General features: G+C 34.1%; 1 protein-coding gene across 2 annotated transcripts in view; it reads left to right on the plus strand.

Annotated features, from left to right (window-relative positions):
• PTEN (phosphatase and tensin homolog) overlaps positions 1-20,823 on the plus strand; it is a 101,964-nt gene extending 81,141 nt beyond the window's left edge. For both annotated transcript variants that reach the window (XM_027960248.3, XM_042238662.2), the window contains 4 exons: positions 3,562-3,703; positions 8,963-9,129; positions 11,494-11,718; positions 14,140-20,823. In XM_027960248.3, coding sequence (XP_027816049.1) covers positions 3,562-3,703; positions 8,963-9,129; positions 11,494-11,718; positions 14,140-14,325 — 720 coding nt within the window. In that variant the 3' untranslated portion in view covers positions 14,326-20,823. The remainder of the gene's footprint in view (positions 1-3,561; positions 3,704-8,962; positions 9,130-11,493; positions 11,719-14,139) is intronic.
• The last annotated feature ends 943 nt before the right edge of the window (positions 20,824-21,766 follow it).

Raw genomic sequence — 21,766 nt, forward strand, 5'->3', positions numbered from 1 at the left:
ATGGAACCAGTGTGAACATGAAGAGACACTTCTATAAAATATCAGCACTAAAAAGATTTTAAGGTGAGAGAAAATAATTCTGAGGGTGCTCACGTTGGGTTACCTCAGGGTTTCCAGTAAAATGAGAACTTAGTTATTTGACGGTGATGTTTGGGACTGGACAGAAAGAGAGGTGGATAAACAAAATGCTGAAAACATTATAGTCAGGTGTTAATAAGTGTATCCCAGGGGAAAGAGTTATTGAATGATACAGATTTGGCATTGGTGAGGCTAAGTAAAGACAGTAGAAATGTAAGTTAGGAGGAAAAGTGGGAGGAACACTAAACATCCTCCTGGCCAGTGAATAAAAGGGGATTGAAGAGGCAGTGGCTGCTTTTTGAGATGATGGCCAGGAATGTGATGCTAAGCCAACCGTAGAATGCTGAGTTTAGCTAAAATTAAAGTGATTTTAATGTTTTACTTGAGGAAACAAAGTTAAGAATATAAGTAATTTTCTAGGAGAATGTTTAGTGGTAGAGAGTAGAACTATATTTTAGGGATGTAGTTATAGACCAGTTTAGCTTTAAAATTACTAATTCAAGAATAGAATTGATTTTATTAGTCTTAATTTAATGAAAAATGGAAAAATTTGAACATGTAATTTTTAATCTTCAAGAGCTTTTAAAGGTCAGCCCTTTTTTTTTAAGATCAGTAAGTTCATTTCTTAGATTTTTAAAAAATATGTATATATATTTAAATTTAATCTTAATATTCAAGATGCTGTAGGTAAAACGTGCACATGAATCGTTTCCAGTGTATGCACTCAGGATATATGATGTTTAAAACGTTATAAATCACATTGTCAACTTAGTGTGGAAGTTTTAGTCGTTTTATTTCAAATCTTAGATTACATTGTGATTCATTGTATTGTTATTTAAATTTTAGTTAGGTGCATCTCTGCTGTGAGAGACAAGAATAGAGTGAGGACAACATCTCAAGGGCTTATAGTACACATTTGGACCTTCCAACTTTTTTTTTCCCCAAACAAAGCTAGAGTTTATGTATTACCAAATACAGAGACCTAACAGAAAACTAACCTGACTTGGTGGTGCTGAACTCTGAGCATTTGCTTGTCTGTATCTGTGAAGCTTTTGATCTCTCCACAAGTTTTAAATTTCTGTTAATTTGGGCACATTGAATTTGAGATGCTGGTTAGCTAACAGATAAGGATTGCAAAGTTAAGATACAGAAGACTAATTATACATAATTTGATAGTAAAACAATACATTTAAATTACATTTTCCAGCATTTTTCTTTGAAATGTGTCAGTAATTTTGATTCTTGTAATTACACATTAACTACTCATTCATTGCTGGCAGCTATTAGATTCATAGTATTTTTTCTCTATGCGTTTGCCTTTTTGTTAAGGATTAACTGAGTTTCTAAAACCTGTATTGCAGATAAACTACCAATCACTTGCTACTTGAATAAAATTAAAACTTTGAAAATCTTCTAGTTATTTCATGCACACTTATATCAAGAATGAAGATGAGGACGAAAAAGATCATCTTTCATTCCACTAAACCCCAATAAATAACTTGACAGCTTGGTCGTCTTAAAGGTTTCCATTGATTTAATTTTTAAATTTTAATTTGATTTTAATTTTTAGACTAGGTTATAAATATACATGGTTCAAAAAAGATTCCCCCCCATCCATCTTCTGTGTGCTGTTTCCCCCAACCTGCTTTGCAATTCTGTATTTTATCTTGATAAACATGAAAAGGGTTTTTTGGGGGGACAAGGTTAAGTGGAATTAAGTAATATGATATAGAGAATAATTTTAAGCTTAACAGTTTTTAAAATTTAATGATAAATTTTTACATTGGTATTTGTAGCAGCTCTTAAAATAACACAGCTTTAGTTCTGTTTGTTTAAGAAAATACGTAGAACTAAAAATATTACTACAGTTCCAAAAATTATACCTTAAATACTTGGTAGAATTTCTAAAATCACTGATTCGGATTTCTGTAACATTTTGTTGTTTTAGCATGGTTTTGTGTAAACTTCATTTAGTGTTTAATCCCCATGAGAATCTCGTGAAGGTAGTATTATTGTCTTCATTTTCCTGAAGAAACAAAATTTGTATTTTGACTATCAGCATTCACATCCAAGTCTCCTGATTAAATGATCTTTGTGCTATAGCCATAATCTTAGATTTTGAAGTGACTTTTGTCCATTATTTGGCACTTTATGTATTTTTTTAATTGTAATAAAATCATACTAACCTTTATGAAAGTGCTGAAATGAATACCTATATACCTGCCATTCAACATACTTATCTTTAAACTTACATAAATGTGCTTTCTACTATTCATTGGAGAAGGAAAGCATAAAAGTCCAGAGATTTTACAACATAGGGCAATTTAGATGCTGATATAACATCTAAAAGAGAAATACTGCAAATTCTAGGTTGAATGTTTAAATTTTCCTAAAGTAATATTGTGTAACAGGAAAAGAAACCTTCAGTAAGTTCCCTAATACCTCATTTACTCAGCCCATTAGTGAATGCGTTGCTGCCCACATTAGATTTTTTTTTTTTCTTGAGGTAAGTCAGGGTCTCCATTTAAACACCACATGAATTGTATATTTTTTTTAGCATTTGTATATTTGAGTGTCCCTTGGACAGCAAGGAGATCAAACCAGTCAATCCTTAAGGAAATCAACCCTGAATATTCATTAGAAGGACAGATGCTAAAGCTGAAGCTCCAGTACTTTGGCCACCTGATTGATGCGAAGAGCTAACTCATTGGAAAAGACCCTGATGCTGGGAAAGTTTGAGGGCAAGAGGAGAAGGGGATGACAGAGGATGAGATGGTTAGATGGCCTCACCAACTCAGTGGACATGATTTTGAACAAGCTCCAGGAGATAGTGAAAGACAGAGAAGCCTGACATGCTGCAGTTCATGGGATCGCAAAGAGTCAGACGTGACTTCGCAATTGAACAAGAACATACTTAACTTTTCTAAAACATTATGTATTTCCAAGGTAACATAGCTCAGGGACACCTCTAAGTACCGTTGTTATCAGATTATAGCATACATTTGTGTCAGCCACATACTCTTGTTTTTGTTGGGTTCTAAAGCCAACATCTTTTTTGCTGCTGCTGTTTCTGTCTCATAAAGGCAATATGTCTTTATTTAGTTTGCTGATTCTTTTGCCTAGAAAATAGGTATCCAGGTTCGTGAGGAATTTTGTTCTATAAATCCTTGGGGGGAACCCTGTGTGGGAAGGCTTTTGACAGTTGTTTTGGATATGCACTGGCCTTTGCTTATTGGGTGCATAGTTCAAAGGTTGTTGTGACCATTGAATAGATGGGAGTGCTATGATAATTGATTTTAAGGGAGGAGAGTTACTATGATATTTCCTTCATATTGATGTTGCTTTGATTTACTCTATTACCAAGCTAGGTTTAAATGTTAGATCATTTAAGGTCAAATTTTTAATGTATATATGTACTTCAGCAGACACAATGAAACTTTTCTTCTGACTTTGCCTTTCTGTCTTTTTTTGTCTGTTCACCAGGGAGTAACTATTCCCAGTCAGAGGCGCTATGTGTATTATTATAGCTACCTGTTAAAGAATCATCTGGATTACAGACCAGTGGCACTGTTGTTTCACAAGATGATGTTTGAAACTATTCCCATGTTCAGTGGTGGAACTTGCAGTAAGTGCTCCAGATCCTCATCCTCTCATTTACTGTAACACTTTTCTTAACATATGTAGAAGTTTATGAAAAGTCTATAAAGAAATTTATCACACTTAAACTTTATGCAAGTTTGTATATTTCTGAGGTGTCAAAACTGATTACTTAACTCAGCTGTTCAGCACACATTGGCCTAAGGAAGCCCAGACCATTGGGTCTGAAAGACTTTGAAGCCATATTATATTTATGAAAGAAGTAGTCCATGCCACAACCACCAAATGCAGCCTATATTCTGACTTGGTGACTTAAAGCTTGTCCTGTCAGTGATTCAGTATGAGTAGCATTGAGATTCAGCACTTCAGTGGTGTTAGGGTAGGAACCAATTCCTCAGTATCTTAGGAAGACCAGATGTTAATAGAAATGGTGATAAGGATGTTAAAAAGAAAACTGTTATAAGACATAGCAACATGCTGAAGCATATTGATTGAGTGTGGAATATTAGAGAAAGCCTAGCTTTAGATCTGAGTTCCAGTGCTAAAGAGGCTTCCCAAATGGCTCAGTAGTAAAGAATCACCTACCAGTACAGGAGACGTGGATTTGATCCATGGGTGCCCTCGAGCGTGATTGCTTTGGAGGAGGAAATGGCAAGTCTTTCCAGTATTCTTGCCCAGCAAATCCCATAGACAGAGGAGCCTGTCAGGCTGCAGTCAGTCCCTGGGGTCACAGAGTTGGACATGACTAAGTGACTGAGACCCGTGAGTCTCCCTCCAGTGCTAGAGTTGTCATTAATGTGCTGTGTAACCAAGGGCACATCATCTACCGCACCTCTTTGTCTTTATCAATAATACGAGGATATTCTGAAATCTGAAACTTCCTAGAAAAGTGCTTAAAGAAGATCATGTCATTGATGTCTGCCTTTCTCTCTCATCCTGACTTCTGTAAGCCTACCTCAGGTCTCCTGGTCCTTTTCTGCTTCTCTCCTATTCTTTGCCAGAGTTCTTAAGCTAGACTGATAGGAACCTTAAAACCTTGACCCTGAGCAGGCGGTCACGAGAGAACATGTGGAAGTGTTAATACAGCCCTGGAAAAGAACAGACTGTGCTGCTTTTTTCTGTTACAGAGTCTTTTGTATTAGTTTCTGTCTTGGAAGTGATTAGTCGTATTTTCATGTTTGTGTCTGTGTGTGCTCAGTTCTTTCTGACTCTTTGTGACGCCATGGACTGTAGCCCGCCAGGCTCCTCTGTCTATGGGATTTTCCTGGCAAGAATACTGGAGTGGGTTGCCATTTCCTGTTGCATTTCATGTTTAAGAACTGTGTTTTGTTTATTTAGAATACAGTTTTATAGTTTCTAGGTAAGATGTAACTGTGTTATTTTTCTAATACCTCTAACAGTATTTCATTGATACTTTGCAATTTGTTGGTGGTTTTATTTTTTAGCCTAAAGTTTTCTTCTTACAGTATTTATGTAACTTAAAAGCCTTGTGATGCTGAATTAATTTATACCTAGGGAGTTAATTTCTTTATGTTGTTTATGTTGTCAGGTGTGATCACCTTCATTAGATCTTTCCTGTATTCTTAGGGCAAGTTAATTTTATTTATCAAAGACCTTAACATAGCACGTGGAAGACTTCAAAGAGACCTCATTGATGTTTTTGTCATCTCAGTACAATTTTAAAAACTGCTGAGTACAAGGTACTATGCTGTCAAGAGGTGATTGACATACGAACTTAGATTTATAGCAGAGAAGGGAAAGGGGAAAAAAAAAAAACGCAAAAAAACTCATGTTCTTCCTGTAGTGTTAGATATCAGTGTAAGAGCCAAATGGCAAGGTACAAAATATTACAGAAATACACATTTAGTTCAGTAATTTTATCTACTCTACTTTATTTTTCCATATTGGTCTCTCTAGCAAACGTCTGTCAGTTCTTCTCTGCAGTTGTGCTCTCCCTTTAAACCATGTGTGTTGTGTGTGTCTGTGTATATTGGACCTCTTAGTATTATATTTAAACTTTGCAAGTTACTACTGAGATCTGTTTAATCTTTACCAATTTTCTAGTTCTTTGTTTACATACTATGATTCAATACTGTCTAGTAAAGCTGTAATATATAACTAAATGTGTGGTTATACGTGTAAATTACAAATAGTATATTCAGAAAAATCAAGTTGGGGGGAGTTGTCAAATACTTTTGTGAAGGAAGTCCAGCTCTTTATTGAACATTGGAGAAAGCATGCAATTTAGATTGGCCTTTAAACTAAAGAAAATTACAGGCAGTAGGAAATAGCTTGAATTGAAGCACAGCAGAAGGAAATGAGCTGGACAAGAATATAGAGATGGAGAACAGAATAGGAATACAATGTGTGGCTGATTGTTAGAAGACTCCGAACAGGCATGTTGGACTTGATTTGATACATGCTGTGTTGTCAGTGATCGTAGCAGAGGCGTAAGCTGTAGTTAGGTACAGTTTTGTAGAAAGTAGTGACTGCATGAGGGAAGGAAAAACAGTGGAAAATTAAACAGTTGAATTACATGACTTTCTTTAAGCCAGGTATGCTTTGCTGGGGCAGTCAAATGATTAGTTTTTCTTTTGCCATTTATATCTAAATATTTTACTCTGGTCAGGTGAATAAGTCACAGAAAAGGGAAGAAAGAAAAAGGAATCTGAGACTTGGAGACATGAATGTTGATATTTTGGTTTTAAACATATGTTTTAAATCAGGTAAAGGTGAGCTGTTTACATGAACATATTCAATTGGTACTTGAAAGTATGGATTTGAACTTATATGAAAGATATGTCATACTGTTGGAAGCATCAGGAACGAGACATGGTAGTTAAACCTTTCATATAAATTTGATATAGGGCTAGAATATGGAATCAGTCCTGGGTGTTCTTTGGAAGGACTGATGCTAAAAGCTGGAACTCCAGTACTTTGGCCACCTCATGTGAAGAGTTGACTCATTGGAAAAGACTCTGATGCTGGGAGGGACTGGGGGACAGGAGGAGAAGGGGACAACAGAGGATGAGATGGCTGGATGGCATCACTGACTTGATGGATGTGAGTCTGAGTGAACTCCGGGAGTTGGTGATGGACAGGGAGGCCTGGCGTGCTGCGATTCATGGGGTCGCAAAGAGTCGGACACGACTGAGCAACTGAACTGAGCTGAGAATGTGGGAAGGCTCAGACAGAAACGGTGTGAGGGCTGAGACAAACAGGATCCATAATGGTTTCGGTTTAGGAGGAGGAAGAGGAATCAGTGAAGAAAACAAAACGTGGAAATAAAGTATCTTCTGCAAAGTTGCCAGGAGTTAACAACCTTTTTCTTTTTTGATTATTGTCTTAATATTTCTGAATTTAAAAAAAGTTACTATCTTCTATATATCTAAAAGGGTTAAAAAAGTTAATAAAAGATGATCACTGATTTTTCTCTCATAATATAAAATTCTAAGTTTTATTTCATTTCTGTTTTATTAGAGCACCGTTTGTCCTATCAAAGACATATATATATATCAGTCGTGTCTTAGTCAAAAGAACCATACTGATGTTGGACTTCTGTTAAGTGTGGTCTTACCTATCTAAAATGTGAAATTCATACTGTAAAGAAAATTGTCTTCTTTAGGGATGTGAGGGAATGTTTTTCGCTTACTAAAACTTGAGCCTAGTTTTTTGAGGAAATGTCTAAGTAACACTAACTTCTAATGAGAATATTTATACAGCTCGGAAATTCTTGAAGGTGCACATTTTAGACGTAGGTTAATTAAGATCTGTTAATTCAGATTTCACAGTGAGTTTGCTTTTTAAACTCCTAAGATTAAGATGATCAGATTCTGAATTAGTGGAGTTTGAATGAATATGATTACAAGGCATTTTCATCCTGTTTGGTTTTTATCACAGTTTTAAAATCATACTTTGTTCGCTTCTTCAAGCTGGACTTCTCAGTGAAATTTTCAGTATCAAATTAAGTCTTGTAAAATAGCGCATTGTACTTTGAATCTTTAGTCAAGGAAGTGAAGATTATTGATAGGTTGTTAGTGTAACATTTCTCTTTTTAGAGTTCCTTTTTCTCATCAGTGTCTCTCAAATCCATATTGCAGTAAACACTCATACTTTTTATCGCTTACTATTTATTTATTATGTGATTGATGATACTGCATTAAATATTGTATAGATGAGCCAGTAGGTGTTTATTGTACTGGAATATTTATTTAGCTTGAATAAGCTTTTTGCCTTGTCCAGAGCTTCGGTCACATTGATAAAGAATGTGATACATTTTTCCCCCCATATTTAAGAATGATGTCTTTTGGTGATGAGAACTTTATGTCTATATATTTATATATTTCTCATTCACTTTATGCAAGCTTATGTTTTTATTTCGTAATTATCTTGGTATGTTTTGAAAATTTAAAAACCCATTTCTTCCCCCCTCAGTTTAATTACTTTCTTTCTTAACTGCTAGGATCTTAGTGTCCGTGACTGGAAGCCAAATTCTGTCATCAGTGTCATTAGCATAAATGTATTTATGAGTCGATTTAAAAAATAAAACACATAAGCCTTTCTTTTCACACTTAGCTGCCTTTTAATTGCATTGCTAATATAAACATGATATATTTTGAGCTTATTTTATTTTTATTATTATTATTATTTTTTACCATATATTTTAAAACAGACATGGACCAAAGTCAAAATACTTGTTAATGAAAATGGAATGTGTTTCAAAGAGAGGGAGATTGTGCTATAATTTGTACTTGATGTCTGTTGCATTTCTTTGCAAACGCTTCAAATCTCTTTCCTCCTGTTTCTTGTGGTGGTGGCTTTATATACCTTTAAAAATAAAATATGAATTATAGGTAAAATGAAATATGGTTAATATTTTTATAATTATTGAAACTTGTGTTTATGGAATGTACTATAACTTTGTTATAGGTTATATTTTCTTCTGAATGTGTAAGGATTGGTATTTTGTGGTTTTTATTCTGTTTTACAGACTTTAAAATACTGCAGCAAATACCTGTTTTAAAAGTTCCTTTTAATATTACCTCATATTGATGGTACAAATTAGGGAAAATCTGGTATTGATTATATTTTGCTGTAGTTTATTTCCACTGATTTATTTCTATCTATGTATCTCTGTTATTTTGTAACCATTGATTTGTTTTAGTTGGGGCATTAAAGATGCAAAATTACTACTTTGTGTCTGCTGCTAATACTAATCATCAAAATAGCTTTTGACAGTTAAAAACATTTCCTGTGAAGTGATACTAGTATGTATTTGACCATGCAGATCCTCAGTTTGTGGTCTGCCAGCTAAAGGTGAAGATATATTCCTCCAATTCAGGACCCACACGACGGGAAGACAAGTTCATGTACTTTGAGTTCCCTCAGCCGCTGCCTGTGTGTGGTGACATCAAAGTAGAGTTCTTCCACAAACAGAACAAGATGCTAAAAAAGGTTTGCTCTTTACTTTTGTTGGGAAAAATATCCAAAATAGCCATACCTTGAATAGTAACCTCAGATCTTTTGCTTAAAGCATTTAGTTGGGCAGAAATCATTCTGAAAGGAGAGACTAAAAGATGTGTTTTCTGTCTGACATCTAATAAATCATGAATAGTTTTCTACTAAATCTGCACATGCTTTGCTTACTATGGCATCAGTCAGCCGTTATAGTGGTACATAGCCCTAGCAGAAGGAAAAGGCCATCTGACTTTGTAATTTGAGATGAATTTTTCTTAACTTGGCTTATGCAAATAAACTCTATAAAAGTATTGAAGATTGCATATGTACCCCATTCAATCGGCTACAGTCCTGTTAGAAGAGACGATTGATTAAACTGAGAAGTAAGCATGGGGCACGAGTTTGAAAAAACATTTTGGTCTGTTTGTATAAATAAAATCTGTTTCCCCCATTTTGGTTAATGCTTGTTGAGACTGGGTCATTTTATATTTAGCTTCCTCAGATTTACTGAGGAAGTAAATTTATTTCAATTTTCAGCTAGGCGAGGAATAAATATGAAGAGGAAGTAATAAAGAATGAAAAAATGTGGTATTTAAATATACACGTTTAGAAAGTTAGTGAGGTTTGCATCTCACTGAGCTATGTTTAGAGAATATAGGAGCTCATTTTAAAACAAACAGTCTTGGTTTAAAATACTAAGTGTGAACGTTTAAGGTGAGCCTAAGGTACAAAATATTTAGGTAGTAATGAGCAGAAACAGTAGCTGTGTGTATTGTTACTGCCTCCTAAACATACCAGGTAGTAGTGTATCACTAATTTTTAGACAGTCTCCATAGTCAGACTGATTTCATTTTCCTGAATTTTAGCTTTTTGTTGTTGTTGTTGAGAGAAAATGAGGAGGCTTCATTAACTGCAAGAATTTTGACTTCTATTTTGCTTATCAGAAGAAATATATTTTTTTTATCCAGAATCCAAGTAGCTGGAAAATCACAAGATGTAAAACTGATTTTTTTTCACCAGAAACCCATTTCCTATGTGTACTATATAAATAAAAGTTAAGTATATCTCCATAACTTTGAAAATATATTTTTCAATAATCCAAGAGGTATTAATAATTGTTTTGCAGTTAAGGTAAATTTTTTCTTTTATTCATCATAAGACTAGCACACATAAAAATTTTATATTTTGCTTTTAAAAATAAACACCTGTATCACTTTTTCTATACTTCTAGGACTGCACTAATTCTTATTCTTCCAATTTACATTAACACATGTAAAATTGAAGGTTAAGTTAAATATTTATAATACTTTGTTATCTTGAATTACCTTATTTATTTTCATTTTATGTGATTTTCCTTGCATGTTGCAAGAGTTTGGTTTGTTTTAAACAAAGCAGTTTTTCTATAATTAGTGCATTAGCACAATCCACAGTTTTTGAAGTTTTAAATTTTGCTAGTTTATTTTCTTCGGACTCTTAAGTATGTGTGTAGTTACTAACTCAGTAACTTTTCTAAAATAATTGAAATTAATAAAACAGTTTTAACAGATTTCTACCACATTATTGCTGTGCTAGGTGCTGTTAAAAGATACAAAAACATTTAAGAGATAAGTTTCTTAAGGTTCTTACCATCTTCCCAGGAAAATAAACTTGAAGATAAATTAGAATAAAAGATTTAAATGGCAGTTTAAGGTACCAGATAAGATGTCACAGGGTTGTACATCATTAATTGTCAAATGATGTATACAGGCCAGTTCCACTAATCTAGAGAGAGAACAGTTTCTACGTTGATCAGGAAAGGTTTGAAGTAGTGAATTTCTGATGTGATTTTTTTTTTTTTATTTACAAGACCTCATTATTAGTAAGAAGTGATTTTTTTTTTAGGCAGGCATTTTGTAACAACGAAAAGTTGAAGTTCATAACACCCTTCAGTGCTTCATTGGAAAGTTGAACTGACATTTCAAGAGCTTTTGTTAAAGTAAATTTTGTAATAGCTTGTTGAAACACAGAGGAAATTAAATCCATTTCTGAATTTTTTTAGCATATAATATAAACTCAACACTTTAAAAAACTAACATTAGACTAGAAAAGGTATTTTACTTAAGGTATTAAAGTAAGTTTATTTTAGCACTTGTGGAAATACATTTTTGGTCTAGATTAGAATTAAAGGAAACTTCCTATGGGAATTAGATGCTATAGATAGATAACCCATAGATTGTCCAGTATTAGTTTTTGTGTTTACCTTTGTTCAGAATATTAAATAGTACATGGCATGATTTGTTCACTTCCTAGGACAAATGTTGAATAAATTAGCATTGTCTTTAAAAAAAAAAAATTCAAATATGCCTTTTTTTTTTTTTAAAGGACAAAATGTTTCACTTTTGGGTAAACACATTCTTCATACCAGGACCAGAGGAAACCTCAGAAAAAGTAGAAAATGGAAGTCTATGTGATCAAGAAATTGATAGTATTTGCAGTATAGAGCGTGCAGATAATGACAAGGAATATCTAGTGCTCACTTTAACAAAAAATGATCTCGACAAAGCAAATAAAGACAAGGCCAACCGATACTTTTCTCCAAATTTTAAGGTCAGTTAAAACCATATTGAGAAGTTGGTGAGTGGCTCTGTGTGTTTGTTTTATTCTAGGTATATAGCTGGTGAAAGACTTGAATGGTTAATTTTTAAATTAAGTATATTCGTAAGCATTGTTTACCTAGCAGTAACCTAAAACTTTCTAATGAAATGCAGGGTGCACAGAGAGTCAAAAGGCTACCTTTTCCTTACCCTGTTCTTTGCAGTTTGGTGAAATATGGGGCAGAAGTTGGGGAGGGGATTTAAGTTGAATATGAAGTAGGAATAGGTGAAGAAAGAAGTGGGAAGGAACTCAGCCCTTTAGGAATGATTCATATGGAATGTTTTCACTGCTTCTACCATTCTCCCTCTCCATTTTATTCTCAACTCCTTAGAGCTATCTTAAAAATGACTTGATTGTAATCATCAGTCTTGTTTATACTTTTTAAAGATCTGTGGTTTTTTGATGGGCCCTACAGAGAGCTGTATAATTTAGCATGGGACTACTTTCTGCGTCTAGTCTAGCCACATTCTCTTCCTGCAGCTCACTCAGACTGGTCTCTTGTCAGTTCTTCAGTTGCCTCACGTCTTTCCAATTCGTTTCCTTCTCCCCGTAGTGCTCCAGCCCTCAGCCTCTGCCTGCCCTTCACTTGGCTGTCCTTACATTCTAACCTTCGCTTCAATCTCATGTGCTCTGAAAGGCCTTCTCTGATCATCCTCTCCTCTTCTTCTGTTTTTGAACTCTGCCTACCTCCTCTTGTTACGGAATCATTTGGCTCATTTTACTTTTATCTGTATGTCACATGTATCTGTGTACTTCTGTTTACATTTCTAGATGCGAATTCAAATCAGGTTAAAAATCTGACTTGTGAACATTCCCTAACGGTTGTTTGCCATTTGTTTCTTATCCTCATTTCTTCTTCTCTATTGTACTTGATTTTTCTCTCTCCCTTTCGCCACACCCTCTTCCTTTCTTTTTAAAAATTCTCTCTTCATTCCATCCCAATAAAATGGAGAGGGAGAATGGTAGAAGCAGTGAAAACATTCCACATGAATCATTCCTAAAGGGCTGAGTTCCTTCCCACTTCTCTTCACCTAAGTTTAAGGATATTGCTAGTAGTAATAAAAATAAAGAGGGGCTACCTGTTTCAAGTGAAAATGGAGCTAATAAGTACCTTTAGATCTTATAATTAAAGTGTTTTGAAGTGTCTTTTAGAATTTGTAAGTTTGTTTACTTTCTTTTCTCTGTGAACATTTTCCTCAGTTACTAGCTTTTAACGTGTGACTTCCTCTAATTTTATTTTTTTGTTTTAATGTTACAAGAGGTTTTATATTTATTATTACAAATAAAAGCTATTGCAGTTATCAGCAAACACATATAATATCATATAATGGTAAGTGCTTTGGAAAAATAAAGCAGAGATAGGAGAGAGAGTGGCCTTGGTGTATTTTTTAGTGGGATGGTTAGAGAAGGCCTCTCCAAGAAGTTGACTTTAATTAGAGGCCTAAGTGAAATGAGGGAGCTATAAAATACCTGGGAAAAGAGGAAAGAGCAGGTGTAGGAACCCTGGGACAAGAGTGAGCTTAGTGTATTTGAAGAGCAATAGATAAGAAATCATTTTGACTAACACACATCAGTCCAAGTGTGAATACATTGAGTGTGTTCTCCACAGGAGAGAGGTAATCTGATTTTTGTCTTTAAAAGTTTACTCTGTCCTCTCCTTTAAAATAAAGGCAAGAGGAGGGCAAGAATGAAAGCTAGGACACTATAATAGCCTGATCAAAGAATTGGATGTCAGATCTAATTTAAATCCCATGTCCACTGCCTACTAGATATGTGGCCTTTAGCAAGTGTCCTAGCCTTGCTGAACTATAGCTTTCTCTCTTTTAAAACAGAAAGACCTATCCTGTAGAGTTGTTTTGACAGTTATTTCACCTCTGCTTATAAAGGTTGTTGGTTCACTATTTAGAGCACTGTATGATATTAACTTTTTTATTACTCCCTTTCAGTGAAGTTTTTAGGGTGAATGGAATCCTAAACATCATTGTTAATATTATCTGTATTAGAAAATACATTGAATTTCAGACAGGCTGTAAGTGAAATATTCTTTTGAAACTCAACTCTATGTGAGTTGAATTTTGTGATCGAAAAAATATTATGTGGACTATTGAAATCAGTACCTTTCTTTTGTAGAATTATTTCATTAATGCCTGTAGTTTATGCTTATTTAAAAAAACACATAGTATATTAACATCCCAGTTTCTTTTCAGTGTATGCCAAGAAAGAAAATGTAGGAAATCTTGAGAAGGTCATTGAAAAGGCTCTTTAAGGGTTATGTATGTCATAGTACTTAAAAATGAATCCGATAAAGATATGTATCTTTGAGAGTGGTCAGATTTATGGATTTTCCATTTACACTTTCTCTTCTTTCTCTAGGTGAAGCTGTACTTCACAAAAACAGTAGAGGAGTCATCAAATCCAGAGGCTAGCAGTTCAACGTCTGTAACACCAGATGTCAGTGACAATGAACCTGATCATTACAGATATTCTGACACCACTGACTCTGACCCAGAGAATGAACCTTTTGATGAAGATCAGCATACACAAATTACAAAAGTCTGATTTTTTTTTTTTATCAAGAGGGATAAAACACCATGAAAACAAACTTGAATAAACTGAAAATGGACCTTTTTTTTTTTTTTTTTAAATGGCAATAGGACATTGTGTCAGATTACCAGTTATAGGAACAATTCTCTTTTCCTGACCAATCTTGTTTTACCCTATACATCCACAGGGTTTTGACACTTGTTGTCCAGTTGAAAAAAGATTGTGTAGTGTCATGTATATACCTTTTTGTGTCAAAAGGACATTTAAAATTCAATTAGGATGAATAAAGATGGCACTTTCCCATTTTATTCCAGTTTTATAAAAAGTGGAGACAGACTGATGTGTATACGTAGGAATTTCTCATTTTGTGTTCTGTCACCAACTGAAGTGGCTAAAGAGCTTTGTGATACACAGGTTCACATCCTACCCCTTTGCACTTGTGGCAACAGATAAGTTTGCAGTTGGCTAAGAGGAGTTTCTAAAAGGTTTTGCTACATTCTAATGCATGTATTCGGGTTAGGGGAACGGAGGGAATGCTCAGAAAGGCATTTGTTGTGTGCTGGATTCTGGACCATATACCATCTCCAGCTATTTACACGCACCTTTCTTTAGCATGCTACAGTTATTAATCTGGACGTTTGAAGAATTGGCCGCTGTCACTGCTTGTTATTTGTGCATTTTATTTTTTTTAAGCATATTGGTGCTAGAAAAGGCAGCTAGAGGGAGTGAATCTGTATTGGGGTACAGGAATGAACCTTCCACAACATCTTAAGAATCCACAAATGAAGGGATATAAAAGTAATGTGGTCATAGATAAGAAACACAGCAACAATGACTTAACCATACAAATGTGGAGGCTATCAACAAAGAATGGGCTTGAAACATTATAAAAATCGACAATGATTTATTAAATATGTTTTCTCAGTTGTAATGACTGCTCCATCTCCTGTGTAATCAAGGCCAGTGCTAAAAGTCAGATGCTATTAGTACCTACATCAGTCAACAACTTACACTTATGTTATTAGTTTTCAATCATGTACCTGCTGTGGATGCTTCATGTGCTGCCTACAAGCTTCTTTTTTCTCATTAAATATACAATATTTTGTAATGCTGCACAGGAAATTTCAATTTGAGATTCTACAGTAAGCGGTTTTTTTTTTTCTTTAAAAATTTATGATGCACTTATTCAATCCAATAGATGTCAGCCGTTCCACCCTTTTGACCTTACACATTCTATTACAATGAGTTTTGCAGTTTTGCACATTTTTTAAATGTCATTAACTGTTAGGGAATTTTACTTGAATATTGAATACATATAATGTTTATATTTAAAAGGACGTTATTTGTGTTAAAAAGGAAATTAGAGTTGCAGTAAATTTTCAACACTGCACAAATAATAAGTCATTTACTTTTTCAGTAGAAATTGTCCCACATAATGCTTTTATCAATTTGCTATTGAAAGAATAGATTTTTTTAAATGTGCAGTGTTGAATCATTTCTTCATAGTGCTAGAGTTAGGATTAGGGCTTCAATTTCACTTCTTAAATATCATATATTTGATATGCCCAGACTGCATATGATTTTAAGCAGAGTACAACTACTATTGTAAAGTTAATGTGAAGATATGATTAAAAATAATTTTTTTCCCAGAAATTTGATATCTTTCAAATTACACCTTGACCTTGAAATGTTTGACTATCCAGCCAATTTATTTCTTAATGGTGTAAAATCTCATTTTCAATAACTTATTGGTGCTGAAATTGTTCACTAGCTGTGGTCTGACCTAGTTAATTTACAAATACAGATTGCGTAGGACCTACTAGAGCAGCATTTATAGAGTTTGATGGTAAATAGATTAGGCAGAGCTTCATCTAAAATATTCTTTGGAAAATGATCTTGACATGTTTTCCATACCTTGTCAGTTTCATTCAAAAAATAAGGTTTTAAAGTTTTTTAACAAAGCGGTTAGTATTTACACATTGATATTTAAACATTGATATGTAGAGAATTGATTGACTGCTCATAAGTTAAATTGGTAAAGTTAGAGACACCTATTCCTCAGCTCTCATCATTGAAATTTATCTCACCTTGTCTTTCATAAAAGCTGAAAAGTGTTGACTAAAATGAAAATCAACTATTTGTGTTTTGAAGATAGTTATTAATACTGTTATTTGTTACAGTTTTGGGCACAGTATATTAAAGCATAACTTGTATTGTTCCAATATGTAACATGGAGGGCCAGGTCATAAATAATGACATTATAATGGGCTTTTGCACTGTTATTATTTTTCCTTTGGAATGTGAAGGTCTGAATGAGGGTTTTGATTTTGAATGTTTCAATGTTTTTGAGAAGCCTTGCTTACATTTTATGGTGTAGTCATTGGAAATGGAAAAATGGCATTATATATATTATATATATATAAATATATATTATACATACTACTCTCCTTTATTTCAGTTACCATGCCCATAGAATTTGACAAGAATTGCTATGACTGAAAGGTTTCCGAGTCCTAATTAAAACTTTATTTATGACAGTATTCATGATTAGCCTGAAATGCATTCTGTAGGTAAATCTCTTGAGTTTCTGGAATGTTTTCTTAGACTTTTTGGATGTGCAGCCGCTTACTTGTCTGAAGTTACTTGAAGGCATCACTTTTAAGAAAGCTTACAATTGGGCCCTGTACCATCCCAAGTCCTCTGTAGCTCCTCTTGAACATCTTTCTGCCATAATTATTAAAGGGTAGTTGAGTAAATAGCATCACCATTCTTCACTGTGGCACAGGTTATAAACTTGAGTGGAGTTTACCGGCAGCATCAAATGTTTCAGCTTTAAAAAATAAAAGTAGGGTACAAGTTACTGTTTAGTTCTAGAAAATTTGTGCAATATGTTCATAACGATGGCTGTGGTTGCCACAAAGTGCCTCGTTTACCTTTAAATACTGTTAATGTGTCATGCATGCAGATGGAAGGGGTGGAACTGTGCACTAAAGTGGGGGCTTTAACTGCAGTGTTTGGCAGAGTTGCCTTCTACCCTGCCAGTTCAAAAGTTCAATCTGTTTTCATATAGATTATATATACTAAAAAACTTCAGTCTGTTCAACAGCCTTACTCTGATTCAGCCTCTTCAGATACTCTTGTGCTGTGCAGCAGTGGCTCTGTGTGTAAATGCTATGCACTGAGGATGCACAAAAAAATACGATGTGTACAGGATAATGCCTCCTGCCAATCAGATGTCCATTTGTTATTGTGTTTGTTAACAACCCTTTATCTCTTAGTGTTATAAACTCCACTTAAAACTGATTAAAGTCTCATTCTTGTCATTGTGTGGGTGTTTTATTAAATGAGAATATTTATAATTTAAATTGCTTAGGTTCACTGACATTTTAATGATGGGCAGCCAAATGTGATTAATAAGTTTTTTGTAAGGTTTTTTTTGAACCCCCTGCTGTCCTTCAAAGCCTACAGTTACATAAAAACATGGGCCCTTATCAGTTTGGGAGTAGAGTACCAATCTACTCATGTTTGAGAGGCATCTAGCTTTTTTAGGATCTTAGTCTAATACTTAGTAAATTGTTTTAAGCACAATTTAAATTGCACATATTAAATAATATGCTAATCCCAAAATGTTCACGATTTTTGAAAAATCATGCATATATCTATATATATATACTCTACTAAGTGGGGTATCTGAAGATAATTGCCCAGAATGGATTTGATATCTCAGATTTCAATTTTGTGGCTTTTCCATTCTTTGATTCTGTAATACGCCATCAACATGGGAAGCTTCATCTGATCATTGTGACTTATGCTCTTTAAAAATTGATATTTCACAATAGTCTAAAGACTTTATGTTCCTGAACTTAATCTTGTTATTTCTCATATTTTTAAGAGTGCAAAGACTAAGTAAGGCATATCCTTTCACAAAGCATAGTAAGGTAATAAGTGAAAGTGTAGCTTATAAAAATGTTAAAGCAGATCATTTATGTAACAATGTTATTTCAAGTTTACATTTTCTCTAACTTTTAAAAAGTGAATAATATATAAAGTATGAAAAGTGTGTGTGTGTGTGAGTACACACATTTTTTTTCTTTTTAGATATTTAAGTATGGATGAAAACCATACTGGAGTCTAAGATCATTCTGATTTATAAGATGATCTTGGAGATGTCTGAAAAATAGGAATTTACTGTAGTTTTTTTTTTTAATTGCATGTTCTCACTACCCTTAATTTGAGCTAGTTTGGTTAAGTGAATGCCATCACCATTTCCATTGAGAATTTAAAAATCACCGGTGTTTAATATGCAGGCTTCCAAAGGCTCACAACAAATCAAGACCCTTAAATCTAGTTAATTTGCTGCTAATATGAAACTTTTCTTATTCTTTTATTCTTGCCAGATAATTAGCCACAGATCTAAAACTTAGTCTTAAATGGCTTGAGTGTAAGTTTTGATAAGCAGTGCTGTTACTAGTTCAGAGAGGAATGTTTGTGAATGGAAATAGTGTAAATATTCAGTCCAAACTGGTATAAATACATAAAAAACTAGCAAAAAAGATAATAGAGAAAAACATTTAAAAACTTGTAAAGATGAGATGAAAGAGACTGATTTTCCTATGGAATTATATATCTGTAGGAAACCTAATGATTATCAGTGGTTTTTAATTTTAGAGTAAATATATTCTTTTATGATCTTGCTATTTTTCCATCTTTTAAGAGATCTTCCAAGTGTATCAGAATATATGTAGCCACTCTGACAAATACATATGTTGGTAGCTTTAAAAGTTTGTAATGTGAAGTCGTAAAGGACAGTAATTTCATTGGTTGGTAATACCCTTTGGTTTTTAAGTTAGCTATGTTGAGAACAGTTTCCCATGAAAAATCTTCACTCATAATCCCACCACCTGGAAATAGCCATTATTACTACTTCAGTGACTATACAATCCTGTTTTTTTTTCTTGTATATTCATGTATATATTTTCTTTAAATGGTGAAATTTGTACTGTGCATGCTCTCAAAGCCTTTAAGCTTAGTATTTCTCTTCATGGATTTGTAGAATGTTAAATTACATCAGAAAATGGACATTGATTGGATTCTTTCTAGTGCTGCAGATGCAGATTGTGTGTGTACTGGAGAGCCCTTTCCAATTCAGTGGTCAGTCAGAGACGTTTAAATATTGTTGGCATCAGAATAATACATATCTAGGTGAATCAGACAGTTACATTTATTTAGCATAGACAGGCTTAAGATTGTAGATATTTCTCTTCAAAAACTTTCAAACATTTGCATTTTGGAATTATGTGCTAAACAGAATGTATGAAACACTATTAGTAGTTAATTTCATCATCACCTTTCTATTTCCCTTATAAGTTGGAAAAGAAGGATGAGCTTTTCACTCTATAATTCCCAAACAGTTGCTCAATTTAGAGTGAATTAAACACCTGCAAAAAAGAAAGTTACTGTTGGTTTATCGCTTAGCTGCCTCTATATCTGTGCTCATGAGGCTTCTGTCACATCAAAACCTATTTCTTGAATGGTTCGCTTTTAGCTCTGGAACTTAACCATGTTTAATAATGGTGGGCTTAGGACATAAGACTTTTCTTGACAGTTAAGAAGTTTGGTGAAAAAAAATTTAGTTGGAGGGCAGTACATAACTTATAAACCAATGTATTGATATTTTACCAACATTTTTACATATATGAGTGAAGTCAACTGCCATTTTTGAGCATTACCACATTTTAAAATAAAGCTGCATATTTTTAAATGAAATGTTTAACAAGGATTTATATTTTTCATTTTTTCAATTAAAAATAATGTTTATATCTCCTTTGTTACATGTGGATTCTCATCTGTTCTTAAAATGGTTAGAGATTTTGTTTGTCCTGGAGTGGAGCAAAGCTCATAGTCCTGGCTCTGGTGTTTCAGTTTGTCAAATCTGCTCACTGTTGTGAAATTCTTAAAATGGTTAAATGTGGCTTTCTGTAGCTTATCATTTATCGGCTTTCATGTACACTTTTAGGATTTTTCTGCCTACTCTGTTGTCTAAGTGATATCCCATGTTTACAAATGCTCTTTCAGTTTCTATTTTCTTTTTCCATTATAATGCCCTAATGGGCAGTTTTTAAAAGAGAGTGTGAGAGGGTGTGTGTGTAGTGAGGTCTGGGTGGCTGGGTGAACTACGTGTTTGAGAGTGCTAGATTCCAGTTTTAGGGATTAAACAGTTTGATTCAGGCAACCAGTTGGCACTGGAATTTTACAGTTCATCATAATGAAAATCTTAACCTTGGTTGACTTTGACATTCAGTAATGAATCTTGGATATTAATGAATTTGTTGGTAGACTCTTGATACGTGCATTATTGAATTATTTTCTAAGTTGTGCATTTATCCAAGTTGGTATGATGGAAATGTTTATATCAAAATTCCATTTGGCTACTGATGGACATAAAAACAGAAATGCTTTCTTATGGACAGTATTTGTTTTCTTTAAAAAATTAAAAAGGTTAATTATTTTTAATACTTGGTTTTAAACTTTTTATTCAACAAATGTTTGTCAAGTCCGTAGATGTTTGGATTATATTAGAGATCCAACCAACAACCTCTGGCCCTTCAGGAGTTTCCATTCTAATAGAGAAAATGGACTTTATTTAAATAGTTATAATATTGATACGTGACACGATGATGATTACCACACCTTCCATATGCTCCTCTAAATTTCCACCCCCGTTAAGTTAGAAGGAGCCCTTCTGACTAATTTATTCCCGTGAGTTAGCAGTGAGAAGTGGTATGACACTTCCAAGGAAAAGCAGTGAAAATAAAATCCCTTGTACAATCCTTAGGCTTCTCTACTACAGTGACCAAGGACATGATGTGTTCCAGGTGGAGCAACTGTCAGCCTGGCTGTGAGTGACTATATGGAGCAAAACTTCCTCAAATCCTCCCCCTGTATTGAATGTGTTAGGTATTAGCATGAGCAAGAAGTAAAGATTAGCTTCCACTGAGATTTGGGGACAATTTGTTACATCGCATCATCAATTGTATTCTAGTTTATGCTTTGGAAGGACAAGACCCTGATGCTGGGAAAGATTGAAGTCAAAAGGAGAAGTGGGCAGCAGAGGATGAGATGGTTAGATAGCATCACTGACTTCATGGACGTGAATGTGAGCAAACTGGGAGATAGTGAATAAAGTACATGAGGGTCCATGGGGTTGCATAGAGTCGGATATGACGTAGTGACTGAACAACAACAAAACCGGGAAGGCTTTGTTGAGCAAAGAAGAGGGAGTTAAGAATAAAGCAAACTGGAAAAAAAAAAAAGCAAAACAGCGACAAAACAGCATGACGCAATAAAGAAACTAAACTAAGTCACTCAGTTTTCTTGAGCACTTGATACGCATCAGGTGCTGATCTAGATATGTGCGATACAAATGAGTGAACAATAGATCCCTGTCCTCATAGAT

The sequence above is a fragment of the Ovis aries genome, chromosome 22 (assembly GCF_016772045.2).
Source record: "Ovis aries strain OAR_USU_Benz2616 breed Rambouillet chromosome 22, ARS-UI_Ramb_v3.0, whole genome shotgun sequence".
NCBI lineage: Eukaryota > Metazoa > Chordata > Mammalia > Artiodactyla > Bovidae > Ovis > Ovis aries.